We start from the raw sequence: 27,375 nt of genomic DNA on the forward strand, positions 1-27,375 counted from the left end.
TCTACTTTCAGGAGGCACACTTTTCTTTCAGTTCAGTTTCTGAAGAAAAATGATCAATATTGGGGCTTCCCTGGTGGCACAGTGGTTAAGAATCCGCCTGCCAATGCAGGGGACAAGGGTTCGAGCCCTGGTTTGGGAAGATCCCACACGCTGCGGAGCAACGAAGCCCATGCGCCACAACTACTGAAGCCCGCGCACCTAGAGCCAGTGCTCCGCGACAATAGAAACCACCGCAATGAGAGGCCTGCACACCGCAACGAAGAGTAGCCCCTGCTCTCCGCAACAAGAGAAAAACCCACACGCAGCAACAAAGACCCAACACAGCCAAAAATAAAGTAAAATAAATTTATTAAAAAAAATCAATATTTATTACTGTAGTGAAATCAATACTCTGATTTATTTGCCCAAAGTTAATTAGGACCAATTCTTTTTATTCTGCTAATAAAAAAACTCACTTTTTTAAATTCAGGAGAAACATTAGCACCTTTCTTTTATCATTCTTAAGCAGCTCTCTGGCATAATATGGACTTACTTTCTGAGAAGCAGTTCTGTTCTATGTTTCACCATGGCAACTGAAAAAAAGATGCACAACCTAAAAAATGAGAATTATGTTTTATTTGGTGGCCTGAGGACTATAGCCTGATGTTATACCCTCTCAGACAGTGTACTGCTCCAAAGAGGTAAAGGAGGAGCTGATAGGGATAGAGTAGGGTAATCAAATAGTTAGTTTAGGGAATTCCCTGGCAGTCCAGTGGTTACGACTCTGTGCTTTCACTGCCGAGGGCGCAGGTTCAATCCCTGGTCGGGGAACTAAGATCCTGCATGCTGCATGATGCAGCCAAAAAAAAAAAATTAGAAGTCCCACTAGGGGACTGTAGATAGAGAGGGAACTTTCGGGGGCTTTGGGAAACCACAGTAAGTCAACGATCACTCAAGAAAGCAATGGGAAAATCTTGCAACTTTGTGGGCTTGCTTGACTTGTGAAACAGAGCAAATCGCTTAGCAGCAAAGCCAGACAGTCTTGCTTAGCAACAAAACCATGCAATGGAGGCATGAGTCATGCCTGAAGACAATAAAACAATAGTGGAAAAATAAGGCCTACATCCCGCCCAGTGAATGTCAACAAGTTAATGACCCCCAGGACATGCTCTCTTCACACATAACAAGCAGTAATTTGGGAAAGGTGACACTTCAAAGTGAAAGACCGTCATTATACTGAGACCTGAAATAATTTTTCCATAGCACCATGACAGTCCCGGATGGGCCACATAGTGCCAAAAACTCCCCCACCCAACAGTTAGGAGGAGTTGATGGAAGACTCGAAGAAGGAGGAAGAAGATGGTCTCCCCCCCCAATCCCGCTCTTCCTTTGATTATAAAAATGTAACCCACTAACGCTTGCTTGCCTGCCTGCTTGTTTGTAAGCTCACAAGTGTCCTATTCTAATAAATCACTTCTTAACTATCACTTTGCCTTTTACTGAATTCTTTTTATGCTGAGACAAAAAGAGCCAGAGCTCCTCCGAGCCCCCTGCCGCCGAGATGCATTTCTGTGGTTTCAGAACCAGGATATATAGTAGTTTTTGCTGGGAAAAAAAATGTAGTCAAACATCAAAGTTTATTGCTAATCACACAAAACAGACATCTCAAGTTAATAATTTTAGTGCTTTTCTATGTATGGGAAGATGCAAGAATCTGGGCTCCTTGACATTATTCCTTTGATATGCATCTTAACTATTTTGGGCCAGTATCCTGTTTTTCTCTATCCTGAATTCCCCTCAAGGTGCATGGTTGGGCAGCTGCAGTGGCTGATGGCTTGATGGAAAGCAACATTTATTGTTTACAAAATGGCAGGCAGCAATTCTTTGTCCACAACCATGAAGTTTTACCTCTAGAAATAATCCTAGAGATACTGCATCAGCTAATGGTTGCTTGGTATCTCTCTGTGAAATGTTTTTGATTTGGTTTTGTTTTTTAATGAAGGAAAAGAAGGAAGTAGAGATATTATCTTAAGGAATCTTAAAGCATGGACTCACCAAGCTTAGTTTGATTGATTTATTCATAAAAGCTCAATATGTCTCAATTTGCTAATCATTTTACATGAGATGCCCATTTCCCTGAAAACCTCTTGTGTTTGGGGGAGATTATAGGTTATACCAGTTCCCTTTGTGATAATTTGGAAAAGAGCATTAGACCAAGAGCCAGAAGTATTCACTTACAAGGGGGTGTGACTTCCAATACCTCAAAAGTGGAAACAACTTAAGTGTTCATCAATGGATAAACAAAATGTGATATATGCATAATAAGGGAACAAAATTTTCCACCCCGAAATGTGTCTCCTTGGCATGAAGATTAATTTAGGCTGATTATTTTTAAGAAACAGAAGACTTGGGAAGTCTTTCTTTTTACTTCTCCATAAGCTGCTTAAAGAATTTAGATAAAGGGCCTATTCCCAGAAGACATGATAAATATATACAATGGAATATTACTCAGCCATAAAAACTAATGAAATGTTGCCATTTGCTGCAACATGGAGGACCTGGAGGATATCATACTAAGTGGATTAAGTCAAATATTATGTGATATCATGTATATATGGAATCTAAAAAAATAATACAAATGAATTTAGTTGCAAAACAGAAACAGACTCACAGATATAGAAAATAAACTTATGGTTACCAAAGGGGAAAGGACAGGGAAGGATAAATTAGGAGTATGAGTTTAATAGTACACACTACTATATATAAAATAGATAAACATAAGGATTTACTGTATAGCACAGGGAACTACATTCAATATCTTATAATAAGTTATAACAGAAAGTAATCTGAAAAAATATGTATAACTGGATCTCTTTGTTGTATACTTGAAACTAACACAATATCTTAAATCAACTATACTTTAGTTTAAAAACAGCTATGGAGATGAATGGTGGTGATGGTTCCACAACAACATGAATATATTTAATGCCATTAAACTCTACTTTTAAAAGTGGTTAAGGGGCTTCCCTGGCGGTCCAATGGTTAAGACTCCATGCTTCCAATGCATGGGGCAGGTTGGATCCCTGGTCTGGGAACTAAGATCCGACATGCTACATGGCCAAAAGATTTAAAAATAAAAAATAAAATAAAATAAAATACAAATAAAAATGGTTAAAGTAGTAAACATTATATTATGTATATTTTACCACACACACACAAAAAGTGGCATGACTTCAAGCAATTCTTTTTATTTTTTCTATGTCTCACTTTTCTTATCTGGAAAATAATGATAAAAATAAATGCTTCTGGGTAAAATGCTTTTACCCAACACAGACCTTTACCAACACATCATAAGTTCAAGCTTCCTCACATACCCACACACAAGGGGGATATGAGACTCAGATGAGAGAGCATGTATATGAAGTAGATTTTCAAGTAGTAAATGGTTATATAAACCAAATAATAATAATAGTAATAGCTTAAATTTATTAAGTGCTTACTATTTGCCATAGACTGATATAAGGGCTTTATGTAACAACTTATTTAATCCTCACAGGAAATATTTGAGGTAGGTCCTATTAGAATGAGCATTGTACAGATGAAGAAACTGATGGAAAGAAAAGTGAAGTAACTTGCTAAAGTCCCATAGCCAGTAAGACATTGAGTTAGGATTCAGGAAGTCAGATTGCAGAGCCCCAACTTTTAACTTAGACCGACTAAGTTAAAACCAACCAGCCAAATAGTTCTCAACCAAGGATACTTTTGCCCCAAAGGAGACGGTTTGCCATGACTGGAGACATTGTTGGTTGTCACACCTCAGGCATGCTAGTGGCATCTAGTGGGTAAAGGCCAGGGATGCTGCTAAACATCTTACAATCCACAGACAGCCCTGTGCATTGAGGGAAAGAATTATCCAGCCCCAAGTGTCAGTTGTACCAAGGTTGAGGCATCCTGACCTAGGCTATACTATATTGCATTGGAGAGAGTATAATTGGCTCTTTAAGTTTTAACCCTGAGTGTATTTATAAAAAAAGAGTACTTGACCATATCAGTCTGCATGCAGGTTTGCAGTGATGTTTATATGGATCCATTTAAATATTTAAATGTTAACATAGGTAATTTAGATCAGACTTCATGCTGGCTGCAACATCAGGAATCCGTTTTCAGGTTGAATGCCTCTAAGTTCAATATTTCACTTGCTCAGAGTGGGCCAGACCAGAGTACTCACACCATGCAAATTCATGTACTACTGATATACTTCTAAAAGGCAATGAAAAATTTTATAGCAGGATCTAGATTCTTTTACCTTCTGGGATATCTGTATTATCCAAGAATTAAGAAACTTTGAGAAAGTGAAAATCACTTTGTTAATGTTACTTAGTTCACATTATGCTCAAATAGTTTGGATGCTGAGAAATTTCATTCAGACTGAGATCACCTGGAAAACTACCTTTTATTATTTTTTTTGTTATCTTGGGGTGAGAATGTTCATATTCCTCAAATACAGGTTTAACTTTCTCAACAAATGCTAGAAACATAGAATCTACCCCCCTTGCTTTTTTTTTTTTTAAGAGTTGAAGAGTTTTGTTTGCATGTCTTCATGACATCATTGGCTTCATTTCAACAAATTTTCGTAACAAGTAAAAACATTTAGTTTACTCTGATCACATGTTACATCAGTTTTTTCCTACTGATATGAATGAAGGCACATCACGTTTATCATTAATTTCTCTTTGCATTACATTTTAGGATGAGTTGCTTTTGGAAAAATTTTGTTGACTAAACTAATACCATCTATAACATTTAGATTCTTATTAAACTGAAATATTTTTTGAATTTAGTCTGCTTTTTTTTCTCTTTTAAATTAATATCCCTCTTGAGAGCCACCCCTCTGACTGTCAATTTTAGAAATGTAATGATTTTTACACAAGTAATGATAACCAGAAAGGGAAAAAGATGGAATAGCATAACTAGCGATTTATAATTTGGAACACAGATAATAATGATGGTAATATTAATCATAGCATTTACATAGCAAAAGAAAGGGAAGGAAAAGGAGAATGTGGAGAGAACATTGGCAGAGGTATCATCCGAGTTGGACTTTACCTTCTGAGCAGAGCCATTCTGTGAATGTCACTTGCACACTGTAGAGCTCAGAAGAGTTGATATGATATTGTAATTGATGATGGGTAGGTGGTATATCATGGTGTAAAGCAAGATCAACACTAAGCCATTATTCCTTTGGAGGCCATAAGATGAGGAAGTTATGGAATCTGTGCACATTGTTTTAATCCACAGTTTGTTTAGTCTAACTATAGTAATCTGCCAAGTAGAAGTTTAAGAATGTAATATTTTCAAATAAATACTTTTTTCCCCCCTTTCTGGAGAGGTTCATTAGTTCACCATCAAGGCTTCTGTGTACTGCCAAATTGATAAGGTGAGAAGGGGTTAGCTGGATGATGAAGGGGATACGAATGTTCCAGACATAGGAAACCAGGTGTATGGGTACCAGGAGGTGAGAGATCATGGCACATGCAAGGAATAGGAAGCTCTGTCTTGGAGCACAGAGCGTCAGGTAGAGAGAAGATAGAGACACAGCAAAGGCTCAATCTCTCAGAGTCTTAACAACAGTGAGGGCTAGTAAAAGGTTTTGAGTGGGAGACTGCTATCATCAGATTTAGAAACGCTGCAAGCTGGAGATTGCATTGGAAGAAGGATAAGAAGAGATGAAGGGAGACCAGTTAGGAGGTTTTTCAGTAATCCAGGTCAGAAATGATGGTGGTCTGAAAGAAGGTGGTACAAAGGAGATATTTAGGAGCTAGAATCATGGAAGAAATATGCATTCATTAAAAAAATATATCAAATACTTGGTACGTTTTATGGGCTGTTCCAGGCATTGGGGGTATAGCAGTGAACAAAATACATAAAAACAAATCACCTCCTGGACTTACTTGGTAGTCTAGTGGCTAAGACTCTGAGCTCCCAATGCAGGGGGCCTGGGTTCGATCCCTGGTCAGGGAACTAGATCCCCCATGCCGCAACTAAAGATCCTGCGTGCAGCAACGAAGCTCCCATACGTGGCAACAAAGATCCTGCATGCCATAACTAAGACCCAGAGCAGCCAAATGAATGAAAGAATAAATAAATGAATATTAAAAACAAAACAAATCTCTTCCCTTGGGAAGCTTACACTCTAAGGGCAATGTTGACAATAAAGAGCATAAGTAAGCAACATATGTAGCATGCTCCATAATGATAAGTGCCAAGGAGAAGATTAGAGAACAGAGGGAGAAATACAAATGTGTGTAGGCTGTGTAAGCAGGGTTGCAGTTTTAGGTATGGAGTGAGAAATTCTGAAAAGACCTAAGGAAAAAGACTTAAAGGAAAGAGGGAGCTAGTTATGTGGATATCTGGAGGAAAGGATCTGGAGAGAAAAGAGTAATGTACAAAGGTCTTGAAATGGGAGCATGTCTGGTGGGTTGAGAAACATCAAGGGACTAGTATGGGGCTTCCCTGGTGGCACAGTGGTTAAGAATCCGCCTGCCAATGCAGGGGACACGGGTTCGAACCCTGGTCCGGGAAGATCCCACATGCCGGGGAACAACTAAGCCCGTGCACCACAACTACTGAGCCTGTGCTCTAGAGCCCGTGCGCCACAACTACTGAGCCTATGTACCACAACTACTGAAGCCTGCATGTGCTCCGCAATAAGAGAAGCCACCGCAGTAAGAAGCCTGAGCACCACAACAAAGAGTAGCCCCCACTCACTGCAACTAGAGAAAGCCCGCGCACAGCAACGAAGCCCAAATGCAGCCAAAAATAAATTAATTAAATAAATTAAAAAAAAAAAAAGGGACTGGGTTTCCCTGGTGGCACAGTGGTTGAGTGTGAAGGTATTTTGTAGATGTGGTTAACATCTACAACCAGCAGTCTTTAAGTAAAAGGAAATTATTCTTGATAATGTGGATGGGCTTCCTTGAATCCATTGCAAGCCTTTGAAGGCAAAACCAAGCTTTCTCTGTTCTATAGACTGAATGTTTGTGTCCCTCCGAGGTTCACAAGTTGCAATCTAATCTCCAATGTAATGGTATTTGAAAGTGTGGTGTTTGTCTCAGGGTCCAGCAAAGAATCATGACATTAGAGCTATACAAAATGTAGCCAATATTCAATTCACAAATCACTTGGTTTTTGCACAAAACACAGGTTAGTCAAAGTAGGGAAAATAGGAAAGGGGTTAAGAACCACTCCAAGGAGAAGTCTGGGAAGGAGGCATCTTAGCACAAGCAGTGGTCTCTTGTCCTGCCGCAGGTTGTGAGCGGAAGTCGCCCTCTACTCTGACAGAGCCTCCAGCAGCTGTCCGTCTAGAACAGCTCTCAGCAGGGGGTATCGGGTCCTCTAGTGAAGAGCCTTCAGTGGGTTCATTTCAAGGAGCGTGCAAGTGGGGTGTAACGATTATGCCCCAGGGGGTCATGTCTCTATCAGTTACTCCTGTTCCAATGAACTCTTCCTGCGGATGCTGCCTCCAAGATTCCCTATTTAAAGGAACACACTTAATTTATCACTCTAACACACTTGCAGTTCTATACCAGCCATTTCAAAACAACTAATATTGAAGTTGACATTGGCCATCATAACTTGGGGCCTTTGGAAGGGCCTTTGGAAGCCCTCATGAAGGAAATTAGTATCTTATAAAAGAGACCTCACGGGACTTCCCTGGTGGCACAGTGGTTAAGAATCCACCTGCCAGTGCAGGGGACACGGGTTCGAGCCCTGGTCTGTGAAGATCCCACATGCCTCGGAGCAACTAAGCCCACAAACCACAACTACTGAGCACACGTGCTGCAAATACTGAAGCCCGTGCGCCTGGAGCCCATGCTCTGCAACAAGAGAAGCCACTGCAATAAGAAGCCTGTGCACCGCAACAAAGAGCAGCCCCCGCTTGCTGCAACTAGAGAAAGCCTGCGCACAGCAACGAAGACCCAACGTAGCCAAAAATAAATAAATTAAAAAAAAAAAAGAGAGACCTCAGAGAGCTCCCCTGTCCCTTCTGTCCTGTGACAACACACTGAGAAGATAGGCTGGCTGATTGTGAACCAGGAAGCAGGCTCTCACCAGACACTGAATCTGCTGGTGTCTTAATCTTGGACTTCCAGCCTCCAGAAATGTGAAGAATAATTTTCTGTTGTTCATAAGCCACCTGGTCTTTGGCATTCTGTTACAGCAGCCTGAACTAAGACACCCTGAGTAAGAAGAAATTCTGCCTCAAGACTGCAATATCAACTTCTGCCCAAGAGTTTCCAGCCTGCCAGCTTCCTCTACAAATTTCAAATTTTATAGCCTCCACAATCATATAAGCCGATTCCTCAATTCCTTGAAATACATCTGTCTCTTTCTCTCTGTCTGTCTGCCAGTATGTATGTATATAAAACCTCCTACTGGTTATGTTTCTCTGGAGAACCCTGACTAATAAGGTAGTAAAGTAGCAGGTAAGAAGACTGGACAACATATGGCCTTGTAGGTCATGGTAAGGACTTTAGCTTTTAGATAAGAAGTTAATGAAGGACTTTGAGCTGAAGCATGACATGATCTCATATTTCAAAGAGTCAATCTGGCTGCTGTGTTTGGAGTAGCAGAAAGGGGAACAAGAGGTGAGGGAGATGGATTGGGGGTAGCAGTGGGGATGAAAAGAGGTGACAGAATTCTGGATATATTTTCAAAGTGGAGCAAACAGAATTGTTTTCATGATGGATATGGGAGTGAGAGAGAGGAATTGAGGATGACATAAATCTTTTTGGCCTGAGCAACTAATTAATGGGGTTTGGAACAGGTTTGGGAGAACATTAAAAGCTCACTTTCGGCAATGCTACCTTGAAATGCCTATTGGCCATATGGGCAGAGATATCAAGAGGGCACTGGATATCTGTCTGGTGTTCAGAGGGAAGATTTGGGCTGGAAGTATAAATGTGGGAATGATGATTGATATTGAATGTGTGTGCTGGGGATTAGGATGTTGGTGAGGTGAGAGATGAAGGTGAGGGAAGAGGAGGCAGGTATAGCTCCAGGATTCTGGCTTAGACACTCGTTAAAAGTGTCATTCTGTTAGGGAACACAGATGGGGTAGAGAAGATGCTAGGTTTTCCATGTGTTGATTTAAAAACATCTATTTAACTGGAACTGGAGATAATCTAGGAGCCCATGTAATCTAATTTGATCCTTTTATAGATGAAAAAACTGAGATTTCAGAAGAGCTAATTTGAATTACATTGACCAGTGCTCTTTTTGCAGTTCTAGGGTGCCTGTAATTATAGGGACGACTATAAAAGTAAGAGGCACATCTCCCCAATTCTGAGATTGACCTAGTCATCCCTAGACCAAAAAACCCCCCCAAAACCAAAGAACTCAAGTGGTCAGATTGGCTCTCAGGTCAAGTGGAAACTCCTATCTATTTGGGGGAAGGATTTGATGTCCAGTGTAGATTACGACTATTCCAATATTTTCAGGCTCAGTATTTTAATTTCAAGAAACTTTATCTATCTATTTATCTATCATCTATCTCTCTATCTATCTATGTGGCTTGTGGGACCTTAGTTCCCCAACTAGGGATTGAACCTGCACCCTTGGCAGTGAAAGCAAAGAGTTGTAAACACTGGACCACCAGGGAATTCCCAATTTCAGGAAACTTTAGACTATGGTGATTTGGGGTCAAGCCTGGTTGGATTGTTTTAGGCAGAATAATTGGGCATCCGCATTGTAGCATTTTATTCTACCTTAAAATAATCCCAGATTGAATAGCTTCAATTGCCATCAGAGATTTTCATTGGCTGATTTTGGAATATTGTTTAAACATAAAGGAAAGCTTGGGTAAAAGTAGAGCTTGTATAGGGTGATGGTTCAACTCTCCAAGAATTCCACTGAGGCTGTATGATAGTGAGGTCAGCAAACATGGGTTCAAATCCTGAGCTTGACTTCTAAGTAGCCATGTGATTTTACGTGTTTGGTGAACTTCCCTGGTCTATAGTTATCTCATCTTTGAAATGGGGATAATGATGTCACACACATAGAATTGTCCAAGGAGGTAAATCTATCACCCAGCCTGGGAGAGGAGGCTCTTAATTGCTCCCCTTCCCCACTGTAAAATACTTACTGGCCATTTATTCACTAGCCAGGTTGGTGTTGAGAAGGTATTGAGGGCCAGTTTTAACCCTTTTCTTTGGTCTGATTCCCCACTCTTTCTAACCTTCATTTCCATTAAGAAGTGTAGATTTCTGGCAAGTGAGAATGGTGGCATGGGGGCAGGGGTGGGGAAGAGTGTTTCTGAAGCAAGCATGGGAATATTCTCAAAGGGAATAGGAGAGAGGCTGGTGAGCCTCAGCAGTCCCATGGCAGAGCCCCAGCGTGATAGCAAGGGCTCAGAAGAAGGCTTTAGGGTGTGTCCAGGGAGGGTGGCTCACTGTCACAGTCAGGATTTCTGTACCCTGCAAAGGAGAAAGCCATCGGTCTTCAAGGTCCTAGTTTAGGACCTAGTTTAGGGTACCATGACAGTTGACAATTGGGAGTCTTTCTGTATTTACCTGAAAACAATGTAAGCCTCTCTGATTCTGGTGTGACCCTTACAAGCAGCACGGTTGATGGCTAAGATGGATTTTCCCATTAAACTATTGAGAAGTGGGTTCAGAGTTAGCATAATATCCAGGAAGTACCTCGCAAAAAAGAGAAGTAGTACTTATTTCTCACAATGGTCAATGCCAAAATTCATCCAAGTGCTAATTTTAGACAAGTGTGTTAAGAGCCAAACCAAGTTTATTGTGAAAAGAGGAAAGTTGTCAGTACATTTTGGGCCTCAGTTATTTTACTAAAGTTTCACTAAAGGCTTTCTCCTAGCCTGTTGAAATTTGCCACTTGACAAGCTGGAACAGGTATAACTTAATCAAAAGAATAAACAATCTGTTTCAAAATGAGTTAGAAGATGACTATAACGGACTCTCCACCTTCTCGTGTCATTCTCTGCTAACATAATAGGGTCCAGGTAAATCCATTAATGCTGGCGATTCACAGATACTCTAGTAGAACTAAAGTATGGAGAGGACTCCAAGTTACAATATTCAATATAATGATGTTTTGGAAAGCAGACCTTTTTTTTTTTTTTGGCTGCACCATGTGGCATTCCAGATATTAGTCAAACCCGTACCCCCTGCAATGAAAATGCAAGAGTCTTAACCGCTGGACCACCAGGAAAGTCCCTGGAAAGCAGGCATTTTTGACTCTGATATATACTTACATCAAGTAAATGTAGAATATATATTTTGATGTATATTCTACATTTAATTTTGATTCTCTGTATTAGAAGAAGTTAGTTGATGGGAAAGAGGGAGAAATTTATTGTAGAAATACCTTCAGATGAAATTTACTTATATGTTACAGAATCTATAGTATAACTTTCCTTAAACAGATTTCCAGATACTAAAAGAGAAAAAGAAAAAGACCTTGATCACATAATCCATTTTCCTTTCATTTGAAGGTTAAGCTATGTTCTGTTCAAAATAAAAAGATAGAAACACCAGAAGTTTAAGTTTGGTCCATCTATTATTGTTGCTACTTATGGGTACATTCTCCCAATTCTCTGCCTCAAATCCCAAAGATGCTTTTATCCTTGCAACACGTGTTCATCTCTAATTTCCTTGTGCTGAAATGCTTGGCATTGGAATGTGAGGTATTTCTCAGAAAACAGTAGTAATGTATAGGCTGGAATGTTTGAGCAATGTTTCTTATATCGCATGAGATTCATTATGAAATACCACTAGATATAGTCCTTCATTGTATTTAGCGAGTTTGAAGTTTCCATTTTGATGTAGAATAGAAAAGGAAATGTGAATTACATAAAATTTAAGTGTAATTAAAAATAAAAATACATCTTAAATATTTTTAGTACAAACCTTGCAGAGTCTTCAATGAGCCACAAAATCTTGGGAATTATTGTAAAACTGTTTCTCTTTTTCTTCATTTTTTCACAAAATCAGTTCCTCATATATTTCTGTGTATTATATGAAATTAGGACCTGCCAGAACCTCAAAAGATGGTATTGAAGAAAAAAAGGTAATTAGGAAAAGCAGAAGTCCAAACATTAAAATTCTGATTACTATTAGATGAAATCAACTTAAACTTTGTAAATTAGTTTTCAAAAGACCAAGAACTTATTTTTCTTTCATTTTATATCCAATAACTGCATCAAACCTAACATCAATCTTTCATTTTAAAATTGCCAGGAAACGCTCAGGAAGGATCCTAAAAGAAAGATACATGAAAATCATTAGGAAATTAATAATAAGTACATTTGTAAAATATCTTTAAGAATACTTATATTTATCATATATCTTGTCTATGTTCATCTTAAATAAGATTAAGAACATTTACTCTGAGTCACTATTATATGTTCTTTCCAATGAAATCCATTTCCTTTTGAAAAGGAAAAGGAAGGAAGTTTAGCCTTCTTTAGGGTAGGAGTGACTTGAAAGATTTAGTCTTCAAAATAAATATACTTGAATATTCTTCAAAAGATCTAAGATACAAGGTGTATAGAACTGAATAATTCAGATGCTAAAGGCTCTTAAAAAAAGAAACATGACATTGGAAAGGAAATAAGAATAGGAAATAATTTTATACTTTATAATCCAGAAACTAATAAAATGTTCCACTAAGAGACTGTGGAAGCAGAATTGCTAAAAGAAAATGCAAACAGTATACTTGGTTTTGAGCATAATGCTGAACAAATTAACAAAAGCGTTTAAATTCCTTACATGTAAACGAAAGAGTTACCACATACCCCAGAGTGTTCTTGTGAAGAATCAATGTGTTAACATAAATGCCTTAAATGGTGATGGACACACAGTAGGCTTAATTTTTTTCTCCCCACCCTATACTTAAGAATTTTGAGGAACTTGTCACATTCCAATGAGTCTGAGAGAAACTAAACAGAATATGTAAGTCAGTGTAACTATATAGAGCACCAAACATTTGTAGTCGGAGGAATATCAGGGCAATATTAATAATAGTGATAATTACAATGATAGTAGTGCATAACATTTATTACTTATAGTATACTATAATATTTTATAGTATATACAACATATATACTATATATAGTATATATTATATTACTTATATAATATAGTATACTGAATATTTTGAATGTATTATTTTGTTTATTCCTCACAGCCCTATAAAGATGTGTTGTCTCCATGAAGAAACTGAGCTTCAAAGAAGTTAGATAACTCATCCATGTTCATGTAGTGAGCAAGTCAGAAAAACACAACTTCACCTAACTCCAGAACACAAACTGTGAGTCTCTATGTTAAAGGTCTAGGTAATCTTTATTTAATTAACAAACGTTTTGGTGCCTCCTATGTGTCCATCAACTCTTCGAAGTGCGAGGATATAGGGCTTCCCTGGTGGCGCAGTGGTTGAGAGTCCGCCTGCCGATGCAGGGGACACGGGTTCGTGCCCCGGTCCGGGAAGATCCCACATGCCGCGGAGCGGCTATGCCCGTGAGCCATGGCTGCTGAGCCTGCGCGTCCGGAGCCTGTGCTTCTCAATGGGAGAGGCCACAACAGTGAGAGGCCCGCGTACCGCAAAAAAACAAAACGAAACAAACAAAGTGAGAGGATATAGTGATGAAAACCAGGCAAAATTACTTCCCTCAGAGAGTTACCTTCTAAAGGACTGTGATCACTGAGGGCTTACATAATGTGATAAGTCAAATGTGAAACACTTCACAGGTTTTAATTCATTTATTCACCACAAAGATCCTTGAGCTTTACTATCTAAACCTTTAAGGTAGTTTCAACCATAGTTCCTAGAAGAAGGGGCTAAAAAGCCTGACACAAGTCACTTAATGCTTTTGATCTCCTGAATTTTCTTTTAAGGCTCTAGGTCAGTAGTTCTCAAAGTATGATCTTTGAACCAAATGCCTGTGACAGTTGCTTGTTAAAATAGAGATTCCTGGATCCCAATTCAAACATCCTATATTAAAATCGCTAGAGGTGAGATTTTTCTATTTTTTATTTTTTAATTATTATTATTTTTTTTTGCAGTACGCAGGCCTCTCACTGCTGTGGCCTCTCCCGTTGCGGAGCACAGGCTCCGGATGCACAGGTTCAGCGACCATGGCTCATGGGCCCAGCCGCTCCGCGGCATGTGGGATCCTGCCCGACCGGGGCACTAACCCGCGTCCCCTGCATCTGCAGACGGACTCTCAACCACTGCACCACCAGGGAAGCCCTAGTTTTTAAATTGACTTCCCAAGTGATCCATGTCGGGGAAGCCTGACTTTAGGGACAGGCAGGAGGAGGCTTTTTTTCTTTTCCTGACCAAAGGCACCTCTTCACTTTCCCCTGATCAGACTCACTGCCACACAGCCTTCCTCCCAGAAGAGTAATGGGGTAATGTGCTATGATGAGACAGTCTTTAAACCAGCAGTTTCCAATCTTGGCTGTACATTAGAATCACTTAGAAGGATGTATCCCTCAGAGACCAGGCCACAGACCATTTAGATCAGACCATTTAGATCAGAATCTTGGGAGCAGGTATCAGGCGTTAGCATTTTTTAAAATCCCAGGTGAATTCTAATGGGCACCAAAGTTGAGAGCTCCTGCTCCCAAGAAATGTTTCTCAAATTTGAATATGCATACAATCACCTGTGGGTCATATTAAAATACAAATTCTGATTCAGGAGATCAGGAGACTCTGCATTTCCAATAAACTCCCAGGTGATGCTGATGCTGCTGGTCCATGGACCACATTTGAAGTAGCAAGGCTCAAGGGTCTCTAAAATTAGAAAAGATTATTTAGCAATACCTATGCTTCAGTATAATTTTGCACAAAGTAAGAGCTCAGTGATTATCTGTTGTATATTTAAATGAATATCTAAAACCTGACTATGGTCTCCTCCAAAATCATTGTCCCATAATTCCATCATGTAATAATGCTTAAAAACTATCCTCCTTCATATACATTCATTTATAAGACAGGACTTCCAGAATTATACAAATTTCTTTCTTCAAAAAACAAAACCACAAAAAACTTAAAAAACATGGAAATTATTCAGTTCCTTTACCCAAGCTATACCAATCTTGCTTGAATGATTAACAAATGTGGTTTTAAAAATGGATGGATTCTTTAAGCCTATTATTTTTATTAATTTAATTACATTTAATTGTACTTTTATCAAATGCCTGGTTTTAAATCTGAGTAAAAACATGTAATAGATAACCTTTGTTTATAATGCTGACAAACATCACTGTGGCTTACCTTTCCACCACTGTTAAAAAGCTTATAGACGATGGAATAAAGATGATTTTCTGCTCAGTCAGGATCCCATCTACCAGCTTGTTTATCACTGCCTCAGGTTCCAGGGTGGGTCCCAAACTGAAATCAGAAGTAGTCTTCAGAAACAAAACATTTCAATGACGTTTTAGCTTTGATTTGGTGCTAAGTGAGTAAGTTAAGTTACCATACAAACCATAACATAACTGACTTGTAGCATCTAGCCCAACACAGATGCTCAAAAATGATAGCTGTTTTAGCATTAATAATAACAAAAACAGGAGGAGTCTTTCAAGATGGTGGAGTGGAAGGATCTTGCGCTTACTTCCTCTCATGAACATACCAAAACCACAACTAACATCTGAACAGCCATCGATAAAAAAGACTGGAACCTACAAAGATCTTCTACATCTAAAGGCATAAAGAAGAAAGCACAATGAGACGTGAACAGAGTATCTGTCATGCAAGAGCTGCTGTGATGGTTTATGATGATGCCAATAAAAAGTGGGTGCCAGCTGGTGGTTCAGTCAGGTTCAGCAGAGTTCATATATATCATCATACAGGCAACAACACATTCAGAGTTGTGGGCGGGAAGATTCAGTACCATCAAGTCGTGATAAATTGTGCCATTCCTAAAGGGTTGCTAGACAGGTGTCTGGTCTCAACTTTGGCAGCAAAGAAGATGCCAATGTCTTCACAAGTGCCATGACACATGCCTTAGAAGTGTTGAATTCACAGGAAACGGGGCCAATATTGCCTTGACAAAATTCACAACTACCTGCCCAAGTTCAGAATGGCCCATCACAAGAAGAGCTGGAAATTCAAAGAAGGCAACTACAAGAACAGCAATGACAAAAGGAGCTGGAGCAGGAAAGGCTGAAGAGAGAAAGAATGGAAAGGGAGAGACTGGAGAGGGAGAGGTTAGAAAGGGAAAGGCTGGAGAGGGAGCGACTAGAACAGGAGCAGCTGGAGAGAGAGAGAGACAAGAAAGGGAACGTCAGGATCGTCTGGAGGGGAGAGGCTGGAGAGGCTGGACCGGGAAAGGCCAGAACGAGAGCGGCAAGAGCGGCTAGAAAGGGAGCAGCTGGAATGGGAGCGAGAGCCAAGAATGGCAAATGCCGCTGCCCCTGCCTCTGTGGAGATGACTCCTCTGCTTCTGACCCAGGCTCGCAGGCAGCCTCTCAGCCGCGGAATCTCCAGCCCAACAGGGCATTGTCTTGGGACTGCCTGCACCTCCACCCCCTCCTCCACTCCCACCAGGTCCTGCCCAGGCATCAGCCACGCTCCCTCTGCCCCCAGGGCCCCCTCCACCCCCTCCACTGCCGTCTTCAGGGCCCCCCCTCTGCCTCCTCCACCACCTCTTCCTAATCAGGTACCCCACTCCCCCCACCTCCTGCTCCTCCCCTCCCTGCAGCTGGAGTTTTTTTGGGATCCATGTCTGAAGACCATGGCCCTTTAACTGGACTTGCAGCTGCAATTGCTGGAGCAAAACTTAGGAAAGTGTCACGGATGGAGGATGCCTCCTTCCCAGGTGGTGGGAATACCATTGGTGTGAATTCGGCCTCCTCTAAAACAGATACGGGTGGTGGAAATGGACCCCTTCCATTAGAGGGTAGTGGTTTAATGGAAGAAATGAGTGCCCTGCTGGCCAGGAGGAGAATTGCTAAAAATGGGATCAACAATAGAAACAGAACAAAAAGAGAACAAAAATGAAGATTCAGAGCCTATAACTTCTAAGACCTCTTCAACAAGTACACCTGAACCGACAACAAAACCCTGGGAAAGAACAAATACAATGAGTGGCAGCAAGTCACCTGTTATTTCCAGATGGGATTCTCCAAGGTTAAAATCAGGTTGTTTTTGACAACAGGTCCTATGATTCATTACACAGACCAAAATCTGTGCCCTTGTCACAGCCCAGTGCCAATGGAGTCCAGATGGAGGGACTGGACTATGACAGGCTGAAGCAGGACATGTTAGATGAAATGAGAAAAGAATTAACTAAGCTAAAAGAAGAGCTCATTGATGCAATCAGGCAGGAACTGAGCAAGTCAAATACTGCATAGAGAATCAAACTAAGGAGAGATGGGACTTTAATCTGGAGAAAGGAAAAAAAAAAAAAACCTACAAAGAACAACTGTGTTACCAACAACAAAACCCTTACATTTTGTGAGCTGTAAGAAGAAAACGGAGACAAACAGTCGGAAGGAGGGAAAAACCAGCATAGTTTGAAAGACTTCAGGCATCACTACTCTGGCGGTAAGCTATTTCCCTCCCATTTTGCTGCTTTTTTCTGACCTTTACAACACGATGGAAGAGAGTCGTATAGGAGTTCCTGTATCAGTCATGCAGAAAATACTGAATCCATCAGGCAAGATCACCGTGCATTGAAATATTTTCATGTCAAGAGAAAAATCGCACATTTTCCACAATCCATTGCTAAAATAAAGAGGAGAAAGGCTTGAGAAGTTTTTTTCAGAGAATGGTGATGAGGTATTTAGCAAGTTATGCTATTGTATTATAAATGTTTCTCTCAGGTTTGTCTTCCTATCATATTTGATATTCCATGAATAATTAAGTTCAGCCCTATGTTGGTTAAGTTCATAAAATGTGGAACAAATGGAATTGTATGTGCTTTCAAAAGGTGATATTTATAAGAAAGTGTCCTAAAAATGATTTGTTCGGAGTGAGGAATTTTAGAACGATAAGAAGTCTTTCGAGTTTAGCCTTCATGCAATTTTGTAGATTCAAACATAAAATTTGTCCAGAATTTAAAGATTTAGATGTCTTCCTAAATTGTTACAAGGCTTTACCAAATCTGTGACTCCTACATAACACAAACCGGTGGTCAAATGTAAAACAGAATATTGTAGATTTACGGTAGGTTTTCAACCTTTTTTAGATTTATGCATGTGGACTTTTTTTTTTTTTTGGCGGTACGCGGGACTCTCACTGTTGTGGTCTCTCCCATTGCGGAGCACAGGCTCCGGACGCGCAGGCTCAGTGGCCATGGCTCATGGGCCCAGCCGCTCCGAGGCATGTGGGATCTTCCCGGACCGGGGCACGAACCCGTGTCCCCCTGCATTGGCAGATGGACTCTCAACCACTGCACCACCAGGGAAGCCCGCATGTGGACATTTTTATAATGTAATTACAATCACCACAAAATTAGCTTTTTAAATTGCAGACGGTAATGCATGTCAAACTAATATGTAGTGGCCTTTTCAAGGCCTAGTCCCAGGGAAAACATTTTGTAGAGTATAGGGGAATGGGAGGAAGGGAAGGAATAATTTTTTATTTAAAGTTAATTTCTGCACTATCTTCGTTCTCAGTTACCTGCATGAATAATAATGAGGAATATTTTTGTGACTTTTATTGGTAAATATGTTAACAGCACCAAGTACTTAATCTTTTACATCATGTCTTCACCTAATTGTATTTTAACTTGAGTAAGTTCAATGGTCTGAAACATGATTCTGAGCTTCACATGAATTACATCTTACTGTGGAACTCAAAAGTTCTATCCCTGAATTTGGCAGTTGTTATTACCTTGGCGCTCTGCAGTTATACAGGTGTTCAGGTACACGTTCCTGACTACAAAGCTGCTTTTGAATCTTGTTATGTTGAAATACTAGAAAAGTAACAATGATGGCAGCAATTAAGGTCACAGAAATCATTAGATAAAGGGAAAACAACAAAGGGGTGTCCCGCATAATTTTCTTTTAATAAAGTGAGGCTTAGGTGGTGGGAAGAAGGAACTAGATACTCTACTTACCACCGTGTGTGTGTGTGCGTGCGTGTTTGTGTGGGCACTCACGTGTGTGTATATTATCCACTCTCTTTTCTTTGAAACTTCTAAGATTAAAATAGGGGAGAAATCCTGTATGTTGCGATGATAGAATTTTTTGAAATTTTAGGAACTCAAAATTCTCCAGGCTCTCCATCTTGATTTATGCTTGAGTTGTTATGTGCCATATTTGCTTTGAAACCTTTACCAGTAGTTTTACTAAAATTTTGAAGAAATAATCCACTTTCATTTGCTTTGTAGATTTCTTAATCTAAGTTCGTAAGACAGAACTTGTTGATAGCGTAGTTAGAATTCTAAGTGCTGCAAGTTTGCAGCCATTACCACTCAAAGAGGTTTGAATGAGGGAATTTTTCCCCCTTGTTAAAATAGTTCCTGTTTCTGTAGAAACTTCATTTTTAGATCTGTGATGGATGAGCTATCATAATTCAAGTATACAGTTCTTTTTTTTTTCTATCAACTATTCATTGTCATCCAATAGTGAAGACATTAAAGATGCAGGCAAGCTTATGAAGTACTACTTTCTAAAAGAAATAGGAGGCATTTTCATCTTTACTATTGTACTTTTGTTACGCAAACACTTTGATGATACAAATGTTTATGTCCCCCATAAATCTGGTCAGAAATCACTTTTAATTCTGTTGATTAAGTTAAACAGTCTATAGTAGGATAGAGTACTGGGTACAAGTGTCCCAAAGTAAGGTAAAAGACTACGGTAAAAATGCTAGATCTTAAAAAAGAAACTGGTTTATGCCCTAAACGTTTTGTGCCTGGGTCTAATATTAACATGATGTCTGTGTAAAATGACAAAAAGAACCAGTGTTGAATCACATTTATTTCCTGTCGTTCTGCGTTATCCCAGATTGCTAAATGTGTTCTTTCCAAGAAGTTTGATTGAATTACTGTATACATTTGCTCTCCTATGTGACAGTTTTGTCATTGTTAGAGATTTCAGTAATTAAAATGGGAAACAGAAGCTTAGGTTATTTTCCTTATCAAAACTATATTCCTTGGAGCCACAATATTATGATGGTTTTTGTGCTTTTGTCTTAAGCTGAGTGCAGTTTAGGGGATCCTTTCTAATTACAGGAAGGTACTTCTTTCCTTCAACACTGTGATCTGACCTGTGACAAATCTGTACTATACACTATGTAAATGGCTAACAAGTCAACTGCAAACCAACTGAATGTACAAATCTTAGTGCTGGTGATGAAATCTCTTCAGAATACTCATCATGATCTCCAAGTTTGTCTCAAAATTTGCAAGCATCAAGTGTCAATCAAAACTGAAAAACTAATGAATGTTGAATTCTCATGCTTTAGTTGTACTTCCTTATTAGAACTTTTGGTTCTCTGCTATTTTTACCGTACTGTTTCATTTAAATTTCGTACATGCTAACTTCATTTGTGCGATTGAAATAAAATTGCAGTATATATAAAAAAATAACAAAAAAACCCCCCATTTAGTGCTTATCATGTACTGCACACTGTGTTAAACAATCTACATAAGTTATCTCACTAAAGTTTTCCAACAACTCTATGAAGGAGACACTATAGTCCCTATTTTGCAAATGAGAACTATAGAAGTAACTAGGACTCGAAAATAATTTAGCTAGATTAGGACTGACAAATTTCACTTTTAAATCTCTAGAAGTCTTGGGAAAGAAGTCAGATGCCATTATACAAGTTTTATTATCCTATTAAGACTATTTAATGAGCAATTTCTAGAGTATCAGAGGAATTAAAATATAGGAATATGCTCAGCTCTAAGTCCTTGATCTCCGTATGTAACCCTTGTATTTCTTAGGTCTTGATTTAATTTTCAGCTTTCTTACTTTGTTCCATGTTACATCTTTACTGTGTAATCATCCTGGTATATGTACTACTGAGTAGCAAGTAGTCCCTAAAAAGTGGCCTCTGTTATCTCGGTGTTAGAATAAGGGCACTTAGGATGGAGTTGCACAAGAGTTGGTCCTGAGTTTTTAACATTTAAAAAAAATTATTTATTTTATTTATTTACTTTTGGCTGCGTTGGGTCCTTGGTGCTGCACGCGGGCCTTTCTCCAGTTGCGGTGAGTGGGGGCCACTCTTTGTTGCAGAGCACGGGCCCCAGGCACGCAGGCCTCAGCAGTTGTGGCTCGCAGACTCTAGAGCGCAGGCTCAGCAGCTGTGGCGCATGGGCTCAGCTGCTCCGCGTCATGTGGGATCTTTGCGGACCAGGGCTCACCGTGTCCCCTGCATTGGCAGGTGGACTCTTAACCACTGCGCCACCAGGGAAGTCCCTAACATTTTTTAATGACTTAGAAAAAAGATACATAATCAAATTTATTCATGAAATTTGCTAATGTCACCAAACTGGGTGACTAACATTTTGGGGAGGCAGATTTTAAATGTGTGCCACTAGTTGAGAGAAGTAAGGCAAAAAAAATTGGATGAGATTCTTTAGGAACAAATACAGAATAGTTCATTCAGAAAGAAGAACATGTAGTAAAGTAAAACTGGGACAATTGGAAAGTGTAGTATTGTACTTAAAAGTGAGCATGATAATTGGATACATGAAGGAGAGCAGAGCTTAAAACATACATGATATAATCTTTCATTCTCAGCATAGGTCAGTCATTTATTGGAACACTGTGTTCACCCCAGCACCCCGACGCAACAGTATTACATATGAAAAGCTTGGAGATGTCACTGCAGAGGAAATATAATAATGAAAGCGATGGCTTTTGGCTCAATAGAGGCAAAAATGAAAGGCAATGGAAACTTGAAGAAGACTAAGCAGTCCTTTAGCCTGTGGGATAAGAAGGTAATGGGTGTTGAGGAGGGTGACTCTAGAAGCTGAAGGATGCTTGTGCCTTGAAAAGTGTTCAGAGGGAAATTCACTTTCAAGCATATCGCTACCAGACTTCAATATTCCCAAGCTCCATCAAAGCTCACAAACGCCTGTGTAAACAGTATAGCATACTCTCTTGAATTCACACTGTGGCCTTGCTAACCTACCAATCCAATGGTGTTGCATTTACTGAACTTTCCTTAGTTACTTGATCTCTTTACCTAAGGTCTTAGCTTCTGTCAGAAGAATTTTCATTAAACTTAAAGGCTGTCCAATATCATGATATTAAAAAGACCAAAAGAAAAGTCTTCCAGAAAAAATTCAATTTCTTGGCAGACTAAAATCTTAATCATTAAAATATCAGTACGTGGAAATATTTTATTCCCTGATAGTCTAATTTTAACAAGAGTTGCAAATCCTATTAAATAAATGTAGGTAACGGATTTTGTAGAAACTATCCAAAATCACTCCAGGCCAATCTGCTGGGGCTGAGAAGAAGAATCCATGTAGGATCATAAGAATACTTAGGGAGAAAGAGTACTTTCAGGTAGAAGAACTGTGTTTGATTATCTAATTTTACCACTTAAGTAAATAATTTTGGGGATGACATCTCTACTCTTTAAAGCTCAGGTTTTTGTTTTTATGTTTAATATGAAAAATGGAGATAATGCAGTGGTATGCTGGTAAATGTGTAACAACTGGCTCTCCTGGGGACAGAATTACCAGTTTTGTAGCATTTTCCAGTTTCTATGGTATAAATATTCCCACCAAAATAGCCAATTTCAAGCTACCAACATGGTGTCACTGAATGAATATAAGCCAGCTTTAGCACTCTGTGGGTAACATGATGGTTAAATGGGAAATGTACATATAAGTACTTATACAGTTATACTATACAAATGTTACTTGTCACCTTCTTATATAACATCTTTTTTTACGGTACTAGCCAATGAAAACTAATATCTTTCTGTAGCACACACACAAAAGCTAAATTTTTAGAGAAAATAAATTTTATTATGTATATTACATATAGGAGAGTAGACGTTTTAAGAGGATGAATCAGAATATACAATTTTTCTTATCTAATAAATCCAGATTATGCTGCATTATTTATACACTAACAGAAAAGAAAAAAATAACTTATTTAAGGGAAAAGCACTTAATTAAAAATTGTTCGTATATCTAATAATGGAGCCCCAAAATAGATGAAGCAAAAAATAACCAAATTGAAGGGAGATATGGACAGTTTAAAAGTAAGAGTTGAAGACATTAATCCCACTTTCAACAATGGATTGAACAGCTAGACAGAAGATCAGCAAGGAAATATAAAACTTGAACAACAGTATAAATCAACTGGACCTAAGAGCATCTATAGAACACTTAATCCAACAACAGTAGAATATGTATTCTTCTTAAGGGCACAAGAAACATTCTCCAGGACAGATCATATATTAGGCCACAAAACAAATCTCATTAAATTTAAAAATATTGAAATCATAAAAAGTATGTTCTTCGACCACAGTGGGATGAAATTAGAAAATCAATAACAGTACACACCAATGTTCATTGCAGCATTATTTACAATAGCCAAGATATGGAAGTAATCTAAGTGTCCATCAATAGATGAGGGGATAAAGAAAATGTGGTATATCTATATATACAACAGAATATTACTCAGCCCTTAAAAAAAATCTTGCTATTTGCAACAGCGTGAATGGATCTAGAGAGTATTATGCTAAGTGAAATAAGTCAGACAAAGAAAGACAAATCCCATATTATTTCACTTACATGTGGAATCTAAAAAACAAAACAAACAAATAAACGAAATAAAATGAAAACAGACTCATAGATACAGAGAACAAATAAGTGGTTGCCAGAGGGGAGGAGGAAGGAGTGGGGACAAAATAGGTGAACTGGACAAACCTCCAGTTATAAAATAAATAAGACATACCGATGTAATATACAGCATAAGGAATATGATCCCTATACCCTTTGTATAGGGACAAATGGTTACTAGACTTATCATGATGATCATTTCATAATGTATGTAAATGTCAAATCACAATATAGTAACCACTATAACCACAAACTAACATAACACAATATAGTAACCACTATAACCACAAACTAACATAATATTGTTCATCAGCTACATTTCAGTTAAAAAAAGAAATTAAGGACTTCTCTGGTGGTGCAGTGGTTAAGAATCCACCTGCCAATGCAGGGGACATGGGTTTGAGCCCTGGTCTGGGAAGATCCCACATGCTGCGGAGCAACTAAGCCCGTGTGCCACAACTATTAAGCCTGCACTCTAGAGCCTGCGAGCCACAACTACTGAGCCCGTGTGCCACAAGTACCGAAGCCCACATGCCTAGAGCCCGTGCTCCACAAAAGAGAAGCCACTGCAATGAGAAGCCCGCACACTGCAAGGAAGAGTAGCCCCCGCTCGCCACAACTAGAGAAAGCCCGTGTGCAGCAACAAAGACCCAACCCTGCCAAAAATAAAAAAGTAAATTTATTTAAAAAAATTATGTTAAAAAAATAAAACTAGAAGGGACTTCCTTGGTGGTGCAGTGGTTACAAATACACCTGCCAATGCAGGGGACGTGGGTTCGAACCCTGGGCCAGGAAGATCCCACATGCTGCAGTGCAACTAAGCCCATGCACCACAACTACTGAACCTGCGTGCCACAACTACTGAAGCCCGCGCGCCCAGACTCCATGCTCCACAACAAGAGAAACCACCGCAATGAGAAGCCCACGCACCGCAATGAAGAGTAGCCCCCGCTTGCTGCAACTAGAGAAAGCCTGCGTGCAGCAACGAAGACCCAAAGCAGCCATAACTAACTAACTAACTAACTAACTAACTAACTAACTAAAATAAAATAAAGCTAGGAATAATGAGGCTTTTGGGGTCAGGGACCTAGGTAAGAATTCTAGTCTGTAGCTCTGGGACTGTGTGACCTTGGGCAATTTTCTTAATTTCTCCAAGTTTCAGTTTCTTTCTCCATAAAATGAGCACAGTAAAACTTATCTTGCAGATTGTTATAAGGATTAGAGCTGGGGTAGGCAAACTATGGTGTGGGTCCAAATCTAGACCTCTTGTTTTAAAGATTAGAGGTAATTTATGTTAGGTACCTTAGTAGGGTATGTGGTATCTAGTAGGCTTTTAATAAATGCTTTTAATAAGATGATTTCTTGATATCCAAGTTTATCTAACAAAAATAACTCTTAGCTGTCAAAAAAATTACTTGGAGTACCTGATTATACTTAATTCCAATAAACTCATTATATTATTATGCTGCATTATAACACAGTAAACCAATTTCTTTGCAGTTGGTTAGATGTGTAAATATAACCAATGAACTACATCTTTGAGGCGCTTTAAAAGAGAATTTAAGTTCCAACATTAATATAATACAAATTATTTTGAATTGGTCATCTAGAGGTTGTTTCCTTTTTCCTCAAAGGCTATCCCTCTGTGTAAAAAGGAAAGTTTAGTCTGAATCTCAGTTCTGCCAATTTAAGTCAAGTTACTTTATCTCTCTAAGCAAAGTATTGTTGTGAGGTTTAAGAAAATTACAGATTTTATATAGGGTCCAAAATATAAAATAAAGTAAGAATTTTTCTGTTCTCTAATTAAAACTAAGTTTCTATATTAAAACTAACTTCACCTTTGGCATCCACTCTAATATCAGCTTATCTTCAAAGGGCTTCGTGTGGCAGGACAAGCCCCAGACCCTTTCTTAGCCAGGTTATATTCCTGTGATTAGGCTAGAATCAGGCCAACTTCTATTTATACTTCCCCTCCCCACCCCCCACAGCAAGCGTCCCAGTGATTTTTTAATTGCACTAGTAAAGCTTTGCCAGGAGAGGGCACCCTTGCCCACATGAAGGTTAGCTTTGTGCCGGATTCTTCTGGGGGCAAGGGTAAAAAATTCAATTATAATTAAAAAACATATTCAATATCATGTCTGTTTTTAACTGCTGCAAGACAGTCTGAGTGAAAAACTTGACTCAAATATATTATTTTAGTGTCTAAATATTGGCAAAATTTATCCTTGGGGACGGTACTCTCTTCCTCCTTAGATAACATCTTTCAGTTTTAGTGAACTCTTTTTAAAATTAATTAACTAATTAAATAATACTTATTGAGATACAACTGACATATCATATAAGTTTAAGGTGTACAACCAGTTGATTTGATACATTTATATATTGCAATATGATTGCCACCTTAGCATTAGCTAACACCTCTATCACATTACATGGTTATTTCTGTTTTGTGATGGGAACAATTAAGATCTATCTTCTTGGAGGACCTTCAAGATGGCAGAGGAGTAAGATGTGGAGATCACCTTCCTCCCCAACCAATACATCAAAAATACATCTACGTGTGGAACAGTTCCTACAGAACCCCTACTGAATGCTCGCAGAAGACCTCAGACTTCCCAAAAGTCAAGATACTCCCCATGTACCTAGGGTAGGGCAAAAGAAAAAAGAAAAAAACAGACAAAAGAATAAAGATGGGACCTGCACCTCTGGGACGGAGCTGTGAAGGAGGAAAAGTTTCCACACACTAGGCAGCCCCTTCACTGGTGGAGATGGGGGGTGGGCGGGTGGGAAGCTTCGGAGCCTCGGAGGAGAGCACAGCAACAGGGGTGCAGAAGGCAAAGCAGAGAGATTCCCGCACAGAGGATCGGTGCCGACCAGCACTCACCAGCCTGAGAGGCTTGTCTGCTCACCCGCCGGGGCATGCGGGGCTGGGAGCTGAGGCTTGGGCTTCAGAGGTCCGATCCCAGGGAGAGGGCTGGGGTTGGCTGTGTGAACACAGCCTGAAGAGGCTAGTGCATCACAGCTAGCAGGGAGGGATTCCGGGGGCGGGGGGGAAGTGTGGAACTGCCTAAGAGGCAAGAGAATATTGTTTCAGGTTGCGTGAGGAGAGGGGATTCAGAGCACCACCTAAACAAGCTCCAGGGAAGGGCGTGAGCCGTGGCTATCAGCGCAAACACAAGAGATGGGCATGAAACGCTAAGGCTGCTGCTGCAGTCACCAAGAATCCTGTGTGTAAGCACAGGTCACTATCCACACCCCCCTGGGAGCCTGTGCAGCCCGCCACTGCCAGGGTCCCGTGATCCAGGGACAACTTCCCTGGGAGAACACATGGCGCGCCTCAGGCTGTTGCAGTGTCACGCTGGCCTCTGCCACCGCAGGCTTGCCCCGCATTCTGTACCCCTCCTTCCGCCGCCCCAGCCTGAGTGATCCAGAGCCCCCTAATCAGCCGCTCCTTTAACCACCTTCCTGTCTGGGTGAAGAACAGACGCCAGAGGGTGACCTACACACAGAGGTGGGGCCAAATCCAAAGCTGAACCCCAGGAGCTGTGTGAACAAAGAATAGAAAGGAAAATTTCTCTGTGCAGCCTCCAGAGCAGCGGATTAAG

The 27,375-nt window shown here is 39.7% G+C and overlaps 1 protein-coding gene and 1 pseudogene across 2 annotated transcripts in view; one reads left to right on the forward strand and one right to left on the reverse strand.

Annotated features, from left to right (window-relative positions):
- Positions 1-12,253: 12,253 nt before the first annotated feature.
- The window catches only part of LOC307185525 (estradiol 17-beta-dehydrogenase 11-like), a gene marked incomplete at its 5' end in the record, with an annotated part of 42,450 nt that continues 27,328 nt past the window's right edge, over positions 12,254-27,375 (reverse strand). Inside the window, 3 exons of the mRNA XM_079919831.1 lie at positions 12,254-13,560; positions 14,670-14,799; positions 15,283-15,399. Of these exons, the coding sequence (XP_079775957.1) occupies positions 14,790-14,799; positions 15,283-15,399 (127 nt within the window). The 3' untranslated portion in view covers positions 12,254-13,560; positions 14,670-14,789. The remainder of the gene's footprint in view (positions 13,561-14,669; positions 14,800-15,282; positions 15,400-27,375) is intronic.
- Positions 15,734-17,500, forward strand: LOC307186061 (protein enabled homolog; annotated as a pseudogene). The gene is made up of 2 exons: positions 15,734-17,124; positions 17,189-17,500. The product of its transcript is annotated as a protein enabled homolog (transcript).

The sequence above is a fragment of the Stenella coeruleoalba genome (assembly GCF_951394435.1).
Source record: "Stenella coeruleoalba genome assembly, chromosome: 4".
In the NCBI taxonomy this organism is placed as follows: domain Eukaryota; kingdom Metazoa; phylum Chordata; class Mammalia; order Artiodactyla; family Delphinidae; genus Stenella; species Stenella coeruleoalba.